Source organism: Neodiprion virginianus, chromosome 3 (genome assembly GCF_021901495.1).
Source record: "Neodiprion virginianus isolate iyNeoVirg1 chromosome 3, iyNeoVirg1.1, whole genome shotgun sequence".
Classification (NCBI taxonomy): Eukaryota; Metazoa; Arthropoda; class Insecta; order Hymenoptera; family Diprionidae; genus Neodiprion; species Neodiprion virginianus.
The window spans coordinates 7,000,723-7,018,769 of record NC_060879.1 but is presented as its reverse complement, the minus strand read 5'-3'; the positions used below and the strand labels follow the sequence as shown (position 1 = coordinate 7,018,769).

Sequence of the window (18,047 nt, the reverse complement as noted above, 5' to 3'; positions counted from 1 at the left end):
GACATATTTAAGATGCCACCCAACATTTTTATTATTTTGAGAAACTTCATTCAAAACTATAATCTTATAATACATTATCCATTTAATGTAGTGTGCCGACAAATTTGATTTTTTTTTTTTTAACAATCAGTCATCTTATTATTACGAAATTTCATTACTGCTTCGGTAGAAACGATACAGAAGAAACTAAAAAGGTTTTGGAAGCGACAGTAGAGCGTAGTTTAGGTTAGGATGTGCGAATATGACAATGCGAAGTATCCCAGCAGACTTTGAATAGGCATTTTAATGGACATTCGGGACCAAAGACGAGTTACAATAATCTAAAAATACTTTTTTTTATTTATTTTCGATACTAACTACCCACATGGCATGAATGTATCAGAAATGTTTTTGCAACATGTCAAAAATGTGTCAAATATATGTGTTTGTCTGCATTTGTAGCTTGAGAAATATCGATGGGTTATATTTTGCCGACATGGACATAATTCTGACATATTTCTGAAATGTTTCAATAAAATATAACATGTTTCAAGTGAAACATGTCTGAAATATTTCGTTCCGAATAGGTAGATACTTCATTGAAACGAAATGCACTGTTCTCAGTCGAATATACACGCATATGTGGGACGACTTTTTAATGATAATGTTTTTCAGTCTATTACAGAAATTCAAGTGACAGTTCTGAAGAGAATTATTTACCTAGTTGTCGGCGAAACAAGTGGACAAGTGTAAATAAAATTGTCCCTGAATTTAAAAGAAGGTGTCTGTCAGTGGGATCGGTATAAACTCTAACGTACCGTCCACGAAATTTAAATCATTCTCACTCGTTGAAAGTGAAAAGAATATTCATAACTCAAAATCCTAGCTCTACTTCGACGATCACCGGTTAGGTCAACGTTCATTATCCTTTTATTCGACGTTAAACGGATGTTTCCTGTCTAACATTGACCTCAATTTCCCATGACAAACTGCCCGCGAGTTCCATGGCGGTCAGGGTCGGTCTGAACAAGTATATCGGAGCATGTAGGCAGGCGAGCGGTGTGAAAGAGAGATCTATCCATCCATCCAACCATCCATGGATGCGGGTAAATGAGACGATCGTGTGTTAAAAATTCACGCCATACGTGTTCAGGTCTTTTCTGTCAGGGATCGCGTGTTGAGTTGCCGATAATTTGCAATATAACGACCGACTCGAAGACCTTGTGCCAAACCAGAGTTTGTTACATATACTTGTGCCCATTCCCATCGATCTCTTGAGGACTCGGAACGTAGGTACACGTCATTCGTCGTTCGTCCAGGGATTTAATCCCAGGAGGTATTACGAGCGAATGAGATAAGCGGGACTGAAAATTGCGCGGATTGTTTATTCAAACTTTCACGCAATTCCCGATTGACGTCGCTCCGATCACCGGAGCTTTTTCACGCGCGCTTCGAGATCCGAATTTTTTAATGTAATTAACCGCAACGAAGCCTTTTTCCATCGCGTGATTACCCCCGGAGCGATTCTGACGTAAGCGTTTCTGGGTTTGACTGTAATGACTTGCTCTGGAAGGGTGTGGGCCGCAATTTCCGATGATCAGAATGAAGATTTATAAACAATTATACTAAACCATGGATGGTTGGAATTTTGTCAACAGTTGAGACTTCGAAAAGTCCGAAGTTCGGTTAGTCAAAATCTTAAATTATTGTTAAAATCGACGAAAGGTGTGAATTCCTAACGATGCTAATCGGTTACAACAAACTAGCAAAAGCCATTTGTTGGTTTACAACAAAAATTGGCACACTGAGAGAAATTTCATTTGTTATAGTAACTAGAAAAATTCAATAAGACAGGTATCGATAAAAAAAAAACTGTTTGAATATTGTTGGAATTACGAAAAACGAGGTACGCGTTACCATTTTGCGCTATCGTCGATCCTTTTTTGGTAATTGCAACGCAAAATCGGTTTCTGAGGTTTAATCTACTTTTTTAGTTAAATAAGGCTTTAACGCCAATTTATTGTTGCACAAGCATTGAATTTTCGCAACAGTTACAAGAAAATATAATAACAGTGATCGTAATGAGAAAGAATAGTAACGGATACTAGACTTTCCGGTAACAGCTAGAAAACTAATTTTCATTTTCTACCCAGAAATTTTTTGATTGTGGTAAAAAATAAAAATAGTCAAGAACCGAGCGGTAACCGGAACTAAAAATTTCTGACAGTGAATTCATATTGAAATCACTTCGAGTTTTGACTCTTAGGAAGAATCAAGATTCGTAATTCCACATAACGATAAATCTCAATTTCAATGATTTGGTCATTTTTAAAAGGAACTTTTGGGTCAAAACTAGAATTTTGAATCTAAAACTGCGAGTGGTCAAAATTTTGAACGCTGCAACTCGACTAATCGTAAGGGTCAAAATTCAAAAAATTTGCAGAAGGGATTTGTTGATTTACCCCAACTACTGGGTTTCAAATTAAGATCACCCTTCAAGTTTTGACTCTTTGTCACGATGAAATTCCGTCATCATCTTATAAATCTGGAGTACGGTAGTTTCAAATCTGTACGCGAGAGAAATTGCGACGGATTTGAAACTAGTTTAAAACTGGAATAATCAACGCCAAAAATTACAAATAACGCGAATTGCTATGAGGTTGGTTGGACCAAAGCATGTATTATGTTGGCGCCAGCTTATTAATAGGATCTGTATTTGCATCGGTTGTCATTTGCGAGTTAGTTGATTTGGGCAGGGAGTAAATGAAGTTCGCAAAGACCGAGACGAATGCCGTTACAGTCACTCTAGGCGCTTGCCAAAATTTCGCGAACCTTCAGCGTCAAATGTTTTCCGCACAAATCGCTGCCAAACCGACTCAAACGAAATTGAACTACGAGCATGTGGATGTCTCCCTCAATTTATCGCCTCGCGAACATTTCCTTCGCTAAATTATTTTGGCAACGATCGTCAGAAGTTGTATTACTTGTTGGGAGACCCTGCTAATCGTTATACGTTGTCTTGAAATCGACTTGCGATTGCTTCTCTAATTATTTTACTTCTTAATTCTACAAGCAAGAACTCGGGGGTTCGATTTTTTCATTTTAATATCGTGCGTCGCAAAAAAGATTGTAGGCGAAATTTTTCTTACGATTTCTCAGTTTATAAAAATCGAATCATCGTAAAGCGAAATTTAAATCTTCGATAAACAGTACCGTAAACAAAATGTATACGTATATGTTGAACAATATTTTGGACTCCAAGATACGATATTTTAGAATATAAAAAAGCATGATTATTTCAACACAAATAAACAGTCATTTTTTCGTTTTCAGTGATAAATTTTCACGTTGTTGAGAACAACTTTGATAATTTTCTTGCACAGTGTTCAAAATCAGTCGCAGCGATACTGGTTACAGAAATTCACGTTTTGTTTGTGACAAAAATCTGCAGCAAGACAACTTGCCGATTTACATGAATAATTCATGCTAAAACCCAGTTTAAGTATATCGCGAAGTATGATCACGATCCAAAAATACAGTTCTAGGTACAAAATGAAAATTAGTTTTGTAGCTGTTACCAGAAAGTCTAGTATCCGTGACTATTCTTTTTCATTGTGATCACTGTTACTATATTTTCTTGTAACTGTTGCGAAAATTTAATGCTTGTGCAACAATAAATCGATGTTAAAACCTTATTTAACTAAAAAAGTACGGTAAACCGAACAAAGTGATTTTGCGTTGCCGTTACCAAAAAAGGATCGACAATAGCGCAAAATGGTTAGGCGTACCTCGTTGTTCGTAATTCCAACAATATTCAAACAGTTATTTTTAACGATACCTGTTTTACTGAATTTTTCTAGTTACTAAAACAAATGATATTTTTCTCAGTGTAATCGTCCCACATCACGCGAGGCAAAATCTAAACCATGGCAGACGTCGGATCCGAGTAAAGAAAGATCAAACCTAATGAATGTATACACAAAGTCTGCGTTATACGCATTTAACGCCGTTTCAAAGTCGCGTCGATGAAACGGACAGTTTATTGCAACGATCGTCGTTCAAAGGTTGATCAACGGCGAGTTTAAAGATTTTGCAACCTGCGGCACATGATGTACGAGTGTTTCCCACGGACGTCAGAATCTGTGCGGCTAGTCACGCGTGCACGGTGTTAGAAGTAAGAAGTGCAGGAAAGTTCGAGCTTCGATCGAAGTTCCCGTTCGCCCGAGTATGAAACAATTTCAAAATAGAAAATCCGTTGCTCGATCGCATTACACAGAGAGGGAGAAAAAACTCTCGGACTTAATTACGTATTCGGGTGAAATTTTCCGCGTGGAAGTGATTAATTTCAGTTCATTACACCTCCGGCCTTCGCCGAAGCGATCGAGATAATCAGCCTTCTTCAATGCGGTTTCAACGTCCGCAGTGAGCGAGCGACCTTTCAGCATAAAACATCGCAACGAGCAACGTGGTGACGACGTTACGTTCTCAGTGTTTTGACGGACTGTCCTGCCGATCGCCGGAATTCCGATACTCGTTATTTCTCGGTGAGTTGTGAAGTTAAGTGCAGCCGAATCGAGTACTTTCAAGATTTTGACAAAACGGTCGCCTCTTCGAGTTTTCCAAAATTTTCCCGAATTTTTGGAAACCGGTCAACGATTTCGAGGCATTTCGATCGGCTTCGTACCGCGGATTTTGTCGTCGTTCCTCCTTTTATTCGATCGAAACTCGTCTATTTTCGTTAGGTTTGTTCTATTGCCAAGTCAAGTTGCAGCCAGTCGAGTTTGGCAAATGTCAACGATACCACGTAGCTATTGAAACATTGAAACGCAATAAACGGCGGGCATCGAATTATTATACTTTCTTGATATCTTCGATCCCATAGAGTCAAGTTACGAAATCGGATATGGAAAAGAAACGGAACGAAAACATAAAACCACTATGTCAAACTGGCGATAAGGAGTGATTAGTCAGATTTCATTCACTTCTCAAAGTTCGTTAGTACCGATTGAAGAATATTATCGGAAATTCGACTGGCAGGTGAGATAGATGAATATTGTAATATGTACAAAAAGGAGAAAAAAAAAAAAAAAAAAACAACAACAACAATTGTGCCTAATAGCTAATTATATTTTTGGATACCGCGTGCATTTTGACAAGATAACTAATCGCTTTTAGTTTTGTGCTGGGTAATCATGAGAAGCACGGTTCAAGTGTCTATTTACTTATCTCAAGATCTTGTCAATGAAAATTAACAAAAAGTGTCCAAATTTTTTGACGAGTCAGTCACTGCAATCATACGGCAATTACCTTGTTTGAGGAAAACTTAACTTATGACCTCAAAAACTACAATCTGAAATTGGGGTGAATGTTGAAAGAACTTTTTGAAATCCCGTCGTCAACGGTCAAGTTATTAATCATCGCTGATTAACGTTATTGATCACGTGATAATGAACAAACATCAATTATACAGCACAATAATTCGGTGGTTGTGAGATTTCAAGTTGCAATTATTGATCTGATTTTACTTGTTGAAGTCAGCGATTTTTCCAGAAATAACCTTGTACTAAACCAAAGACAAATTTTGCCACTTTTTGTTTTCGAAACGTTGAAAACCTTACATCCGAATCATTTTTAATGAAATTTGTAGCCAGTTTACTTCCGTAAAATTTGTTTCCATTGGCGAATAACAACACGTGAGTGAACGTTAACGCGACACACGTGAATGACACTTAATAAAAGCAAGCTTCTAGTCAAAAAAAACAATTATTACTTTTACCAGTTGTAATTCAAATTTAAAAAGTAAATATTTATGTGCGACTGGTTACGCTCGCATTCGTTAAATTTGATCAAATCTTGACCGCGGTAACTAAAATAAATTAGACATTTCAAACCAAACACTCGACAATGTCACTGATTTCGACTGATTAATTATCTGAAACATAAAATAAAATCCTTTTTAAAATAAATAGTTACAGCATTACCGGATAATTAGTTTTGGCAAATAGGCAGAGAACCAAAATCCGAGTTTCTTATTTGTCTCATGACCATTACACACGAGTTCTGATTTCTTAATGTCCCTGCAAGACCCGTTACCTCAGCATCAACTCAATTCGATGATCTTGGCCTAATATCGTGTATGTATGTTACGCTATTGTGTGGAACTTACTGACAAATTATTACAACGTTCTAACTTTCACGTAGGTAGTATATCACTTTGCGACTCGATTAACTGCGCATAATCCTCGTCGATCATGATCTATGCGAACCGCAAACTTAACGCTGTAAGTTACGATCGTTTGATATTTGTCTCACACATTTTGGAATCTCTGGGAAGCTTTCGGTTTTTTGTTTCTTGTTTTTTTTTCATTTCACCTCGGAAACAAATTTCTGTCAGAGAATTAATTGGCTGAAGAATTTCGGGTCCAACTAACTTTAAAGACTTTGTTGAAAAAAATTTCCGTTTCCGAAACGTCGAGATTTTTACTACATATTAATCTATTTCTGAAATGCCTTGAAAAATTTGCTCACAATTTTATCCGTCGCTGATTTCTCTTGTGCGGTTCTAAAAATTTCGAACTCACCGAATTTCGTCGGAATAACGTCCAATCTTCAAGAAGCAAAGAAATGCTACAGCCATAATAATTGTTGTAAACTAAAAAAAAAAAAAGAAATGTTACTGTTAAACCAACTATATTACGTATATTAGACCAGTCCAAATAAACGACTATTTTTTTTCTTCAATATCACACTTTCAATAGTTGTAAAAATTATTCAAGGTTACAGTTGACGTCATGTAAGAATACACTTTTTTCGAGATTAATAGCGAAAATTCTAGATTCATCGAAAAATATCGCGGGCTTCCTTCGTCAAGCACTTCGACCATTACAAAATCATGTTATTCAATGAATTTTCAACTTTAGGAAATTCAGTTTCCAATTATTACTATTAATATGTAATTTATGTAATTCTGCTTTAAAAGCACCTTAGAAAAAAAAAAATGAATTTTCTCAAATTGAGAATTAACTGAATGACATAATTTTATAACGATTGAAATGCTTTACAGAAGAAACCCGAAATGTTTTTTGAAAAATCTATAATTTCCGCCATTAATCTCGAAAAAAGTATATTTTTACATGATTTCAACTTCAACCTCGAATAACTTTTGAAAGGGTTGAGTTGTCAAAAAATTATAACAGACCTTTTTTACGGCGCGTTGTATTCCCTGCTAAAGCATGTATCGGAAGTTTATGTAGATTGCCTCGTTACTGAGCTACAGAATTCAGAATGAAACTAAAACTATTTGCGCATGTTAATCAAATGGATAATGAATAATGGCGTCCAGGAATTACTAAGTGTCAAAATAAGGGGCTCAAATTTTTACAGGCGTCTCATTTTCTCTTTCTAGGACTATTAAGAGTGTGACTTTGAAGAAAAATATTCGATTTTTTTGGACTGTTCTAATGAATATGCTATCCTGTCATTATGAATATCATCGCCTGTGTAATTGTATGATAATCTTCGCAATCGTTGTTTTTTTTCCGACTCTCCAAACTTGGTATAGTTAGAAAAAAAAAATTAAAATAGCGTTTTTTTGGCTGAATCGATAATCTACTGGTCGTCTTACTCGTCGCGATCGTATTGTAATTCATACAGCTGCATGCAGGTGGTGCAATTAATTGCAACGGACCTGTTAAACACGAAAAAAAAACAGATGTGTTTATGAGAATTCGATCAAGCCGCCACCTGCATACAAGCTGATGTAACATGCAGGTTGTGCATGGCCTTCGTGAAGTGAGTTTTCCATCATCGCCTCAATTTTACAGGTTAAATTTTAAGTACTTTTTATTGCCCAGTGAAAACCTGCACCGATAACTTTACGACTTTCTCCCAATATTTCTCATTCTTAAATCGTCGTAAGGATTGGAAGAAAAATTATACGTATTCTATCGCACAAGTTGAATCATCAGCTGCATTCAACGTCTGTTATCTTGATGCAAAAACGCGACTGTAGCGAATCGTGGTGCAGGTAATTCTCTAAGCTGAGTCACCAGCTCTTATCGCCGCATATAAACGCACGTAAAGCTTGTTGATACAGACGTTGATCAAAAACTGCGCACTTTGTAAAAACAAGTATGAAGTATGAACTATAAATAATTTATGGAAACTGATACGAGCGAGGTTGAGTGTGCCTGGAACATGGCTGAAGAAGATGCTGCAGTCAGTTTTTACCGACCGAGCAAAATGTCAGTTATTCTCGCTATTATCAGCGACGAAGGATTCCAGGATTCTACGATTCCAATCCCGAAGGATAATATCCTCGAAACTTTTTGTTTCGTGCGAGAGTGACAAGAAAAAATAAATTCGTACGATACGTGGTAATCTAATTACAGAAACGCGTTTCTTAGCATTATTGTTGCGTAGAACGATATTTTTTCCATGGATATTTGTGTTTAGGATCGAACGCATGTAATGGAAGGTGTTTTCTCCCGAATTTTTATCTATCACTTTGTTTTATTACGGTTATTTATTTATTTGGTTCGTTACGAGAAGTCTTATAAATTCATCTTAAGATAAATCGGTGATTTGGTTAAGATGTTTAAGTTTTGTAAATTTCTGAAATTTCCACCTGGTTAAATCCTGGTCTTTAGTTCTCTGGGAGACTTTTCCGTTTCGATAGTCTAAAGTTGCCAAAATCTCCCCGATGAACTTTTACAACAGAGATGGAGCGATTTAAATTGAACAATAAATTCAAATAAACTTTTCCAGTGAACTTGATGATACCAGCGCTACGATAATCGTAAATAACTTTATTTATTATCCCCAAAACGTCTCAATTTCTACGACATATTTTACCGAATGCCTTCTCCTCCCTTTTCACAACAATCCCGTGAAAAAAGAGCGTTGTTGATCAAACTTGAACTTATTTTCCATCAATCAAACGTTTACAAATAACTCTAAATTAATCTAGAACTAATTCACAAGCTTTAAACCAACGAATAAGCTTTTTCTACACACGGAGAACTGCGGTATTTGCGATGTTTTTTGGCCAACAATGCATGCGTACTTTGTATACCTATAATATAGGCTCTGAAGAATAGCCAAAACAAGTGACATTCGACGCGGTCGGTAAGGACTGTTTGTAGCATTCTCTTCAATCGACTTGATAATATATTTCCGTCTCTACCCTCGGCGCGAGGATTCTAAACACGGTGCAAATGCTTACTTGTTTTCAAAGCTGGCCAATTGAAAAACGATCTTTTATAATCCCGTCTACAACCGCGCATTGTCTTTATCCCACACACTCCAGACACTTTGGCTCGAAACTCTGTCCAAACAAGGCTTCCGCCGGTGACATTCACTCACTTGTGGATTATTGTACAACGTATATCGCGTTAGCGTTTCTCAACGCGAGAACATCGATTCACGAGTAATTGAAAATGCATGTATAACATATTATCGAATAAAAATATAGTTAAATTTTTTCTACATTTCGGAGTACGTAAGGTAAGATCGAAGTGAATAGTGCCGAATTTGATTGAATCCATCGTTCTCTCGATGCACAAGGTATTTAAAAGTTGCAAATTTCAATCGATGAAGCGCAATTGCGACCAACTTCAGAAAGATCACGTTGTTACACGTACCTCTGTTCTATCTCTTCCGGCCCATTGCTTCATCAATTTTTATAAATAATACCTTCGTTTCATTTGTAAACGAGTCATTCATGATTCGTTCAAAACAGATTTTCATTAGGCTAATAATGGTTTGACAATAAATCATAAATTTATCAGTTGTAATCTGCCTCATCATGAGACATCGTGGTTTCTTTTTTGTTCAATGTTACAATTTTAAATTCATACAAAGTAATTATTTATAAATAAAATAACTTGTCTATCTGCTAAAATTCAACAAACTATCCATACATGTACAATTGGCACTTGAACAAATAACGCATGATATTGCGACCAGTATTATAGTTATTGAATTAATTTCAGAAAGCTACCAGCTAAAATTTGCAATTAAACATTTTCGAACCTTAAGAAATGCTGTTCCTATCAAATTCACCTTCGACGTACTTTAATTTCACCTTAATTCGAACCCTTTTTTTTCCTACTCTTTACGACAATATTTGTTTGACTTAACGATAATAGCAGTACTTCTTCAATATTTCAACTCGTTTAATCGCAACAATGAATCTAAAATGATTGCCTAAAATTATAGTTAGACATAAATATTTGAAACTAAGGAAATAAAGTATCGTTTTTTCCTATTTAGGACCCGAGACCGGGAAATATATTGTCGGAAAATCGTTGTAGTGCATAATCAAATTCATTTTTTGCTGCACTCGTGACCATGATGGAGGACGAAGACGATTGGCTAACGAGCGATATTTTCAAGGGATCTTTTCAGAACGATTACATACTGGGCGAGATGATAGGAAGGTACACATCGCATGCGAAGTATCGTTAACTTATTACACCGGTAGATGATACCGTATTATAACAAAAAATGTTATTGTTGATTAAAGGGGATCCGTGTCAACAGTCTACACTTGTCTATACAAGGGAAGGAAAAAGTTTGCCTGCAAAATGGTACCCAAGGTGAGAAGAAGTTGCTCAATCATTTCAATTCAGAGTAAAAATTGTAGGTTTCGTTTTTCTGTGGTAAGTATTAGTAGAAAAGAGTGAGTTTATTTTAAGTAGTTGCGATATAGCGAGGATCGTAAAACTAGCAGTTAACCTGACACATAAAATTTACAATCGCCTTCGAATTCACAGTCTTGCATTTTATTCATCAGGCACATGGGTTCGATCAACGGTTCAATTGCTATTTTGACAATATTAGTGTCAACTTCTTGAATCAACAGTCAGTTTATGATATAATTTTCTTGAAATACAATACTCGAAACCGCTGGTGACGGTTGAAAAGCTCACTCGAGCTCACATGACCAACACATCTTGTTTTTCTTAGGAATCCATCTCTCTCTTTCCACCACCTTCCTTTTATCTTGCCCTGTCTTCTTTCCTCCAGACAAAGCTTCCCGATTGAGTTTTATTCGCATTACTTGATCTTGTTCTCAAATTTTAATGCCCTTTTCCCAACGCTTGTCACCATTTTCCAGCTTTTCATCTCTCGGTGACCATCTGATGTATTTGTCCTGTATTTGATCTAAACTCAGCCTCTCCTCCCATCCCCAGATTTTTGCACCACTTCCTCTTCCTCCTCCGGTCTCCATTTCTCCACACTGCATTTTCGTTGGTTCATTAATCTCCACTATTTTTACCTGCAAAAAAGACACTGAAAGGCGATTTGAGCTAAGAAAAAAACCAAAAAATAATACAATCATATTCCTAACAGTACATTTTATGCGTTGCAGGATCGGTTGAACAAATCAGAAGTTCGAAGTACGGTTGAAACGTTGCTGAAACTTCGCCACAACAATATCGTAAGTTTACCAATGAAATTTACAGACATTTTTCGCTGTCACAAACGCTACGAATTCAACAAGTGAAACGAACATGCCTGTATCAATTTATCGATTTCAACGAAGTGAAGGGCAGGTAATTTATTGTAACAACGCCCAGCATCGACTGACAATCAGGTTTCGAATAGCAGTTCTTCGCGCACTCGACGAATAAAATCTGGCACCACGTGACGATAAATCTACCCGATTCGTACTACATTTTTAAAATATCAGTGAACATGTTTATCTCCAGCTGTATGCCAACGTTAAAATATCCACGCTCTAGTTACGTGAGAATAAAAAACTGATACCGCCGGCACAATTTTCCTCCATGGGGAGTTCCAATGCATAGATTACGTATTTTCAGTCTCGAAATAAATGTGTGTTTCGATGACGAGCAGCTTCGATTGAATGAGCCCAGTTTCAACTGACAATAAAATTCAACTCACCATTACTCATTTTTATTCAACAACCTTTTTGGATTTTTAAATTTTCAATACACTCACTGAGAGATATTTTCAGTTCCGGTTATCGCTCAGTCCTAATCTATTTTCATTTTTTACCACAATCCAAAAATATAGTTCTAGGTAGAAAATGAAAATTAGTTTTCTAGCTATTACCAGAAAGTCTAGTATCCGTTACTATTCTTTCGCATCACGATCACTGTTTTTATATTTTCTTGTAACTGGTGCGAAAATTTAATGCTTGTGCAACAATAAATTGATGTTAAAGCCTTATTTGACTAATAAAGTAGAGTAAACCTCAGAAATTGATTTTGCGTCGCAATTACCAAAAAAAGATCGACATAACGATACCGGCTTTACTGAATATTTCTAGTTACTATGACAAATAAAATTTTTCTCAGTGCTCCTGATAACCTGGGGTATGATTTTATAATGAGGCTGTTTTGGATTAGTTGATCGATTTTCACGAATTTTTTTCACTGGACTGAATTAAGTATTTATGAACTTCTTCTTCGTACTTCAATCCGGTTCACCGAGTACTATAAGCCTTTAATTTTTTTTTTTACTACAAAGAATTCCGCGTAGATTACGGAAATGCATACTTATTATCCTAAAATTTGGTAACATATTTATTTTCTGTGAACCAGATCTCGGTAAAGACGGTTTACAACGAAAGACGACACTTGTTCGTGATAACGGATCTGGCATCCGGAGGAGAACTGCTAGAGAGGCTGGCATCAAGAGGAGGACACTCAGAGAGAGACGCTGCTAAAGCTGTTCGAGATGCACTGGCTGCTTTGAATGTTAGTCGTTACTTTACGTTACTATTGACTCAATATACGAAGATTGGTCCAACGAGCTACGAAGGATAAACGCACGTTTCGCAAAAAATTTATATTCATATCTTACGCTAGAGTGAGTTTTCGATTTTATTAGGAAAATTCACGATCTATTCAAATCTAATATTTTTACCTCTTATTAGTATTTACGAGAAACTGATGTGACCGAATTTGTCAAATAGATTTTTGCGCATCAGCCGAATTCAATTTTTGTACTTAGGATTCTATAAGAGAGTCCAAGTGTTGTTATTCGTGGTTAAAAACAAGTTTTTTGCTCATCCTGTTTAACGTATTACATGAACAAACATTTACTTGGATTCGTCGTCAGGCATGAATATGATACGTAATTGCTTGCAGCTATATTATACCGGAGTACCAGACCGGATGATTTTATTGTTGGTGTAGATATTCGTGTTTTTGGCATTTTGACAATCCAATACCATTCGTCAAATCCCATGTAAGCCGAAGTTTGAGGATGTCAAGTCTAAGAAGTGGTTTACAAAAAAAAATTATACAACATAGACTTGAAAAGTCTTACTTGTGCGAATCGAGTCACATATAACTAATAAAGTTCCCGTGACATGGAAGAAAATGATGATATGCTGAATTTTAATTACAGAAACCTCATCGCGTTCGCAACTTCTGGGAAATAAGATTCTTCTCTCATTTGTCGTTTATCGTCGAAAAATTTACATTTCTTGGTCCGGATCTGATTATCAGTAGCTTATGTTCTTGTTGAGACACATTTTTACGTCGACTTTATATTCCATACATCCTTAAGCATCGTTTTTCACCTAGGATATTCGAACAATTCCAAACCTTTAAAGTAATCGTCAGCTGGCTGAATGACTCTTTTCGATGCGACTTGTCATGATTGAGAATAGGCTTTACCACGTTTCAGTATCTCCACGGAATGGGGCTTTGGCATGGGAGTGTTCGTCCCGAGAAATTGATATACTCAACGGAGGATGAAAATTCGCGACTCTTGCTGGTGGATAGAGGGATCACCACAAATTCGTTGAACGGGTACAACGCTCTTTACTGCGGTTCGTACGTCGATGATCAATTTCACTCCGAGTCCAGTAAAAATCTACGCTACTCTGTCTGCGTAGGAAAAAAATAGCAGACGAAATAAGTGAAGTCAATTCAAGAGTCTCCAAAAGTTCTCCAAACCTGTAAAACTACTTGACAGCCATGTTTGTTTTAGCTCCTGAAGTGTTGGTTGGACATGTCGAGAGTACCGCGGCTGACATCTGGAGTCTGGGAGTCGTCATTTACATCATGTGCGTACAACATGTGAATATATTACGTCATATAACCCATGCAGCCGATACACTGAGAAAAATTTCATTTGTTATAGTAACTAGAAAAATTCAGTAAAATAGAGATCGTTGAAAAAACTGTTTGAATATTGTTGGGATTACGAAAAACGAGGTACGCCTAACCATTTTGCGCTATTTTTGTGTTTGAAAAATGGAATAAATTGTGCGAAAAATTTCTAAAAATAAATGTAGCTTTAATTTTTTTACGATCTTATACACAATCGTTGATCACCGTGTTCTTATTGTAGCATATCATGAATATACTTGATGTTGCGAACAATATTAAATTATTCTGAAATTTACTCGTACAATGGAATCTATTTTGCTGGATAGTCCACCAAACTTCTTCGGCACAAGTTTTGCTAATCGTAAGACCAGAGGATTAACTGCACTACGTGTATCACTCTTTGACCTGCCAATTACTATTATTAGCATTTTTTTTTCTGCGACTGAAATGTGATTAATCATTGAAATGTTTTCCTGTTTAGGCTGTGCGGATTTGAACCTTTTCGAGGAACAATGGTAACCTTTTTCCCATCGCCGTATTGGGATGATAAAACTACGGATGCAAAGCTGCTTATAAGAAGGGTAAGTTACAACAATACGTAAATACCTATAACTATGATCTTCTCAAGACGTACGTTATTTAAAGAAAAATACGTCATCCGTACGTTTAACAAGTATTGACACCTGCAATCAATTTCTAATCCGACTTTTCAACTTCATTTATGACAAATATCAGCCGAACATTCGCGTCAATATTATTTGAATAACCAAGAGTTCACATCTCTCGGCAGAAACTGTGCGACTAACAAGAAAAACATTCGTAAAAAATTTTCACATAATGGTGTGCAAGGCATTGCGTACTGAAATATCTATGTGGATTTTATAGTTTGGATCTAGTAGTCACAAAAATAAAAAATAATTTTCTGCACGAAGTTGCGTCAATAATAGTGTCTGTTAGGTAGCATTAAAGTTGAGTTATTCACAATATCACGTAAAATTACGCATTACAATTTTATCTTCTACTTTCCTATTGAAAATGTGAATCGATGAGCGTATCAAAGCGTAAGGAGAACGATAAAGTGGCAATAAAAATGTTATAATAATATTATTTTGCAGCTGATGCAGCAGCGACCGGAGGACAGACCGACAACACGCGATCTACTTTTGGACCCTTGGGTACTTGGTGAAAAATCTAGCGAACTTCCAATGCCAAACACCGCTAAACACCTGCGCGAATTCAACGCCAGGAGAAAATTTAAAGTAGGTTGAGAGCGAATGAAGTCTGCATGTTTAATTACGACGGGCTTTTAACCATTCGTTATTTTTTTCGTTACAGGCTGCGACTCTCGCTGTGAGAGCCACACGTCGAGCTATGACGTTTTCAAATTATCAGGAAGCAGTGATTTAACCATAAACAGTGCCGCCTGTATTTTGCTAACTATTCCTTGTTATATAATAAGCTTTAATCGCTTACAGTTCCTAGAATTGGATGTAAGTTATACGAATATCGAAAATCGCTGTCGCTTTAATTGAACAATTTTACTTTATTACTTACAAATATACGTATATAGTATTACTAAACTTCATTCAAGGAGATGGATGTAAGAACATGTCGAATCTAGTGAGCCATAACTTGAGGCAATAAAACAGGACTTCTATCGCAGGACGCAGTTGCTAGAAGATTTTCATGAATAGAATAGGTACATAAATTGGGTCATGTTCTCCCGTTTCAAAATTTTCATACAATTTTTGTGATTGAAAATAGTACATTATGTAACAAGGGAATAAAGTCGACTTTTATTCCTGCGTTACATAAAGTACTTTATTGCCGACTCAACTCTGGCGGCAATATTTATTTGAAAACTGGGACTTTCAAATTAGGCTCACATTTCTCGCTGATTTGGATTTGCAGGGAACATGATTTGATATCAATGAAAGTGATGGTTGTTCTAGTAGGAAATTGAGGAAAATTTCGTCGTTCTACACGGAAAAAAAAATTCTGTTCGGCGAGCTGTATTCTACAGCTCCAGTAACTATACGCACTCTACGGTCTATCTTGTAGTTACAGCAACTATATATTAGTCAGCTCTGATAGCTGCAAGTTGTTCAGCTCTCACAGCTGAATGGTTTTGCTCTAAGAGCTGTAAGTTGCGCTGTGCTCTGGTGCGTTGACATATTTCATAACCTTCAAATTTCATGAGTATGATTTAAATACAGTTGATAGATAATTGTTTAAATAGTCCATTCAAATATGTAAATGACACTGAATAAATAATGATAATAATGATGAAAAATAATACTAATAGCAATATAATTGTACTATTTAATAATAAGCGATGTGAGCGGAGCCGAAAAATTCTGGTCTAGCTCTTCGAACGAAGCTGTTTAGCTGAGAGAGCTGAACAACGTACAGCTATGACAGCTGACTAACAGTCAGTTATACGAACCATGCAGTGCTCTTCCAATAACAGAACGTTTAGTTCGACGAACTGTTTACAAGTACTTAACTATCTAATATTTAGTTCCACGAGCTGAATTTTTTTTCCGTGTATGGTTTATCTCTCGACGTATTGATCACAGTGACTTTATATATAATTGCAAAATCGGTTTACGTCGCAAATTACGTTGATATAGTTTATGCATGGACTTGTATGTGAGGAAGTCCGAATGAATTAGAATAAGGTTTGACCTCGATCTTCGACGAATTGGCCGTCAATTTATTTCCTACTTCTACTCCACCAAATATATATTGTCTAATTTTTTCCATATTTTCTTACCTACCGCTTAGGAGTAGATAGTTAAGATTTCATCCTCCATAACTCGAAGATTGTGCATTTGGGACAAAGTTGTGAAGGGCGAAAATTGCGTTCTCTTCTGAATTAGTCAGAAATAATATTTTCAAAATTTTCGTGAACTCGTGTGATTATTCTTCACAAAGTTTGCGACGAACGAGCATAACCGACAGTACTTACAACTTTTTTACTGTTGATTGATCGATTTTTCAATTTTAACTTTTTTGAGCGTATTCTTTTTTATTCTTTATTCTTCAATTCTTCGAGAATTGTCGAAAATTTTGGTCACGGCTGTTTTCACTTGTCCAAAAATACCGGGACTTCTGAAGTGGATGGCGATTTTCAAAAGTTTCGAACTTACGTCATTTCCGAAACGGACGTTCTGAAGCACAATTTCGACTACCGAAAATTTCGAGATTGCCAAAAAACCCAACCCGATGCAAGCCTGTGATTCCGGGTATCCGAACAGCCCTATTTTTTACCTTGACGCGTGTTAAAAGGTCGTATAATGGCGCATGCGTTGCCACACCATTAGACACGCGATATGTTGAAGAGTAAAACGAAAAAATTGTGTTATGCAGCCCTGAGCCCAATTCCAAATGTATCTCAGAGTTCGTAATCGAAACTTGTAAAAATTTTTGGATCGATCGGATTTACAGTTTGTATTTTGTCAGATGAAAGTGCTCGAACAACGTAGTTTTTGATAAATCAGGATTCAAGCGAACAGAGAAAATGAAGAAAATGTCACTGTTGTCTCGTGTCACAAACCTGCATCGTCCTTGTGTGGCTGGTTCAATGATGGGATTGTTCTATTCAAATAAATGTGCTGTACTTGCACCAGAATAAGTTGAAACTTGGTACATTTTAATGACACCTAACACTAGATACAAGATGAATTAAAAATAAGAGAATTATCAGGTTCTCGCGAATACAGCGTGTTTCCGAGCGATGACTGAGGAATAAAAAGACAATGGCCCTGATGGGCTGTGGTGTGACAACCGAAAATCATCGTGCCTTTGCGTCCCCTGAAATGATCCAATGGTAGAGTTGAGAACTTGTTGCAAAACATCAGAGAGTTACCGATTGCGACGTGATGCTGGCATCATTCACCTTCCGAGTGATACAGTCTTCGCAATAGTGAGCCCAAGCCAGTACTTACCTGTGTATACTTACTGACTTGTCAG

At 36.6% G+C, this 18,047-nt stretch overlaps 1 protein-coding gene across 4 annotated transcripts; it reads left to right on the top strand.

Moving 5' to 3' along the window:
• The first annotated feature begins 4,126 nt into the window (after positions 1 to 4,126).
• Positions 4,127 to 15,734, top strand: LOC124301258 (calcium/calmodulin-dependent protein kinase type IV-like). Of its 4 annotated transcripts, none has more exons than XM_046756096.1 (10): positions 4,127 to 4,523; positions 10,252 to 10,418; positions 10,505 to 10,577; positions 11,354 to 11,422; positions 12,552 to 12,707; positions 13,645 to 13,789; positions 13,951 to 14,026; positions 14,554 to 14,653; positions 15,188 to 15,331; positions 15,408 to 15,734. In XM_046756096.1, exons 2-10 carry the CDS (start codon positions 10,330 to 10,332, stop codon positions 15,477 to 15,479), a joined length of 924 nt encoding a protein of 307 aa, XP_046612052.1. In that variant the 5' UTR covers positions 4,127 to 4,523; positions 10,252 to 10,329; the 3' UTR covers positions 15,480 to 15,734. The 4 variants fall into 4 exon arrangements, with proteins under 4 accessions (XP_046612052.1, XP_046612054.1, XP_046612055.1 ...); XM_046756098.1 differs by lacking the exon at positions 4,127 to 4,523 and adding an exon at positions 4,652 to 5,016; XM_046756099.1 differs by lacking the exon at positions 4,127 to 4,523 and adding an exon at positions 9,324 to 9,483.
• The last annotated feature ends 2,313 nt before the right edge of the window (positions 15,735 to 18,047 follow it).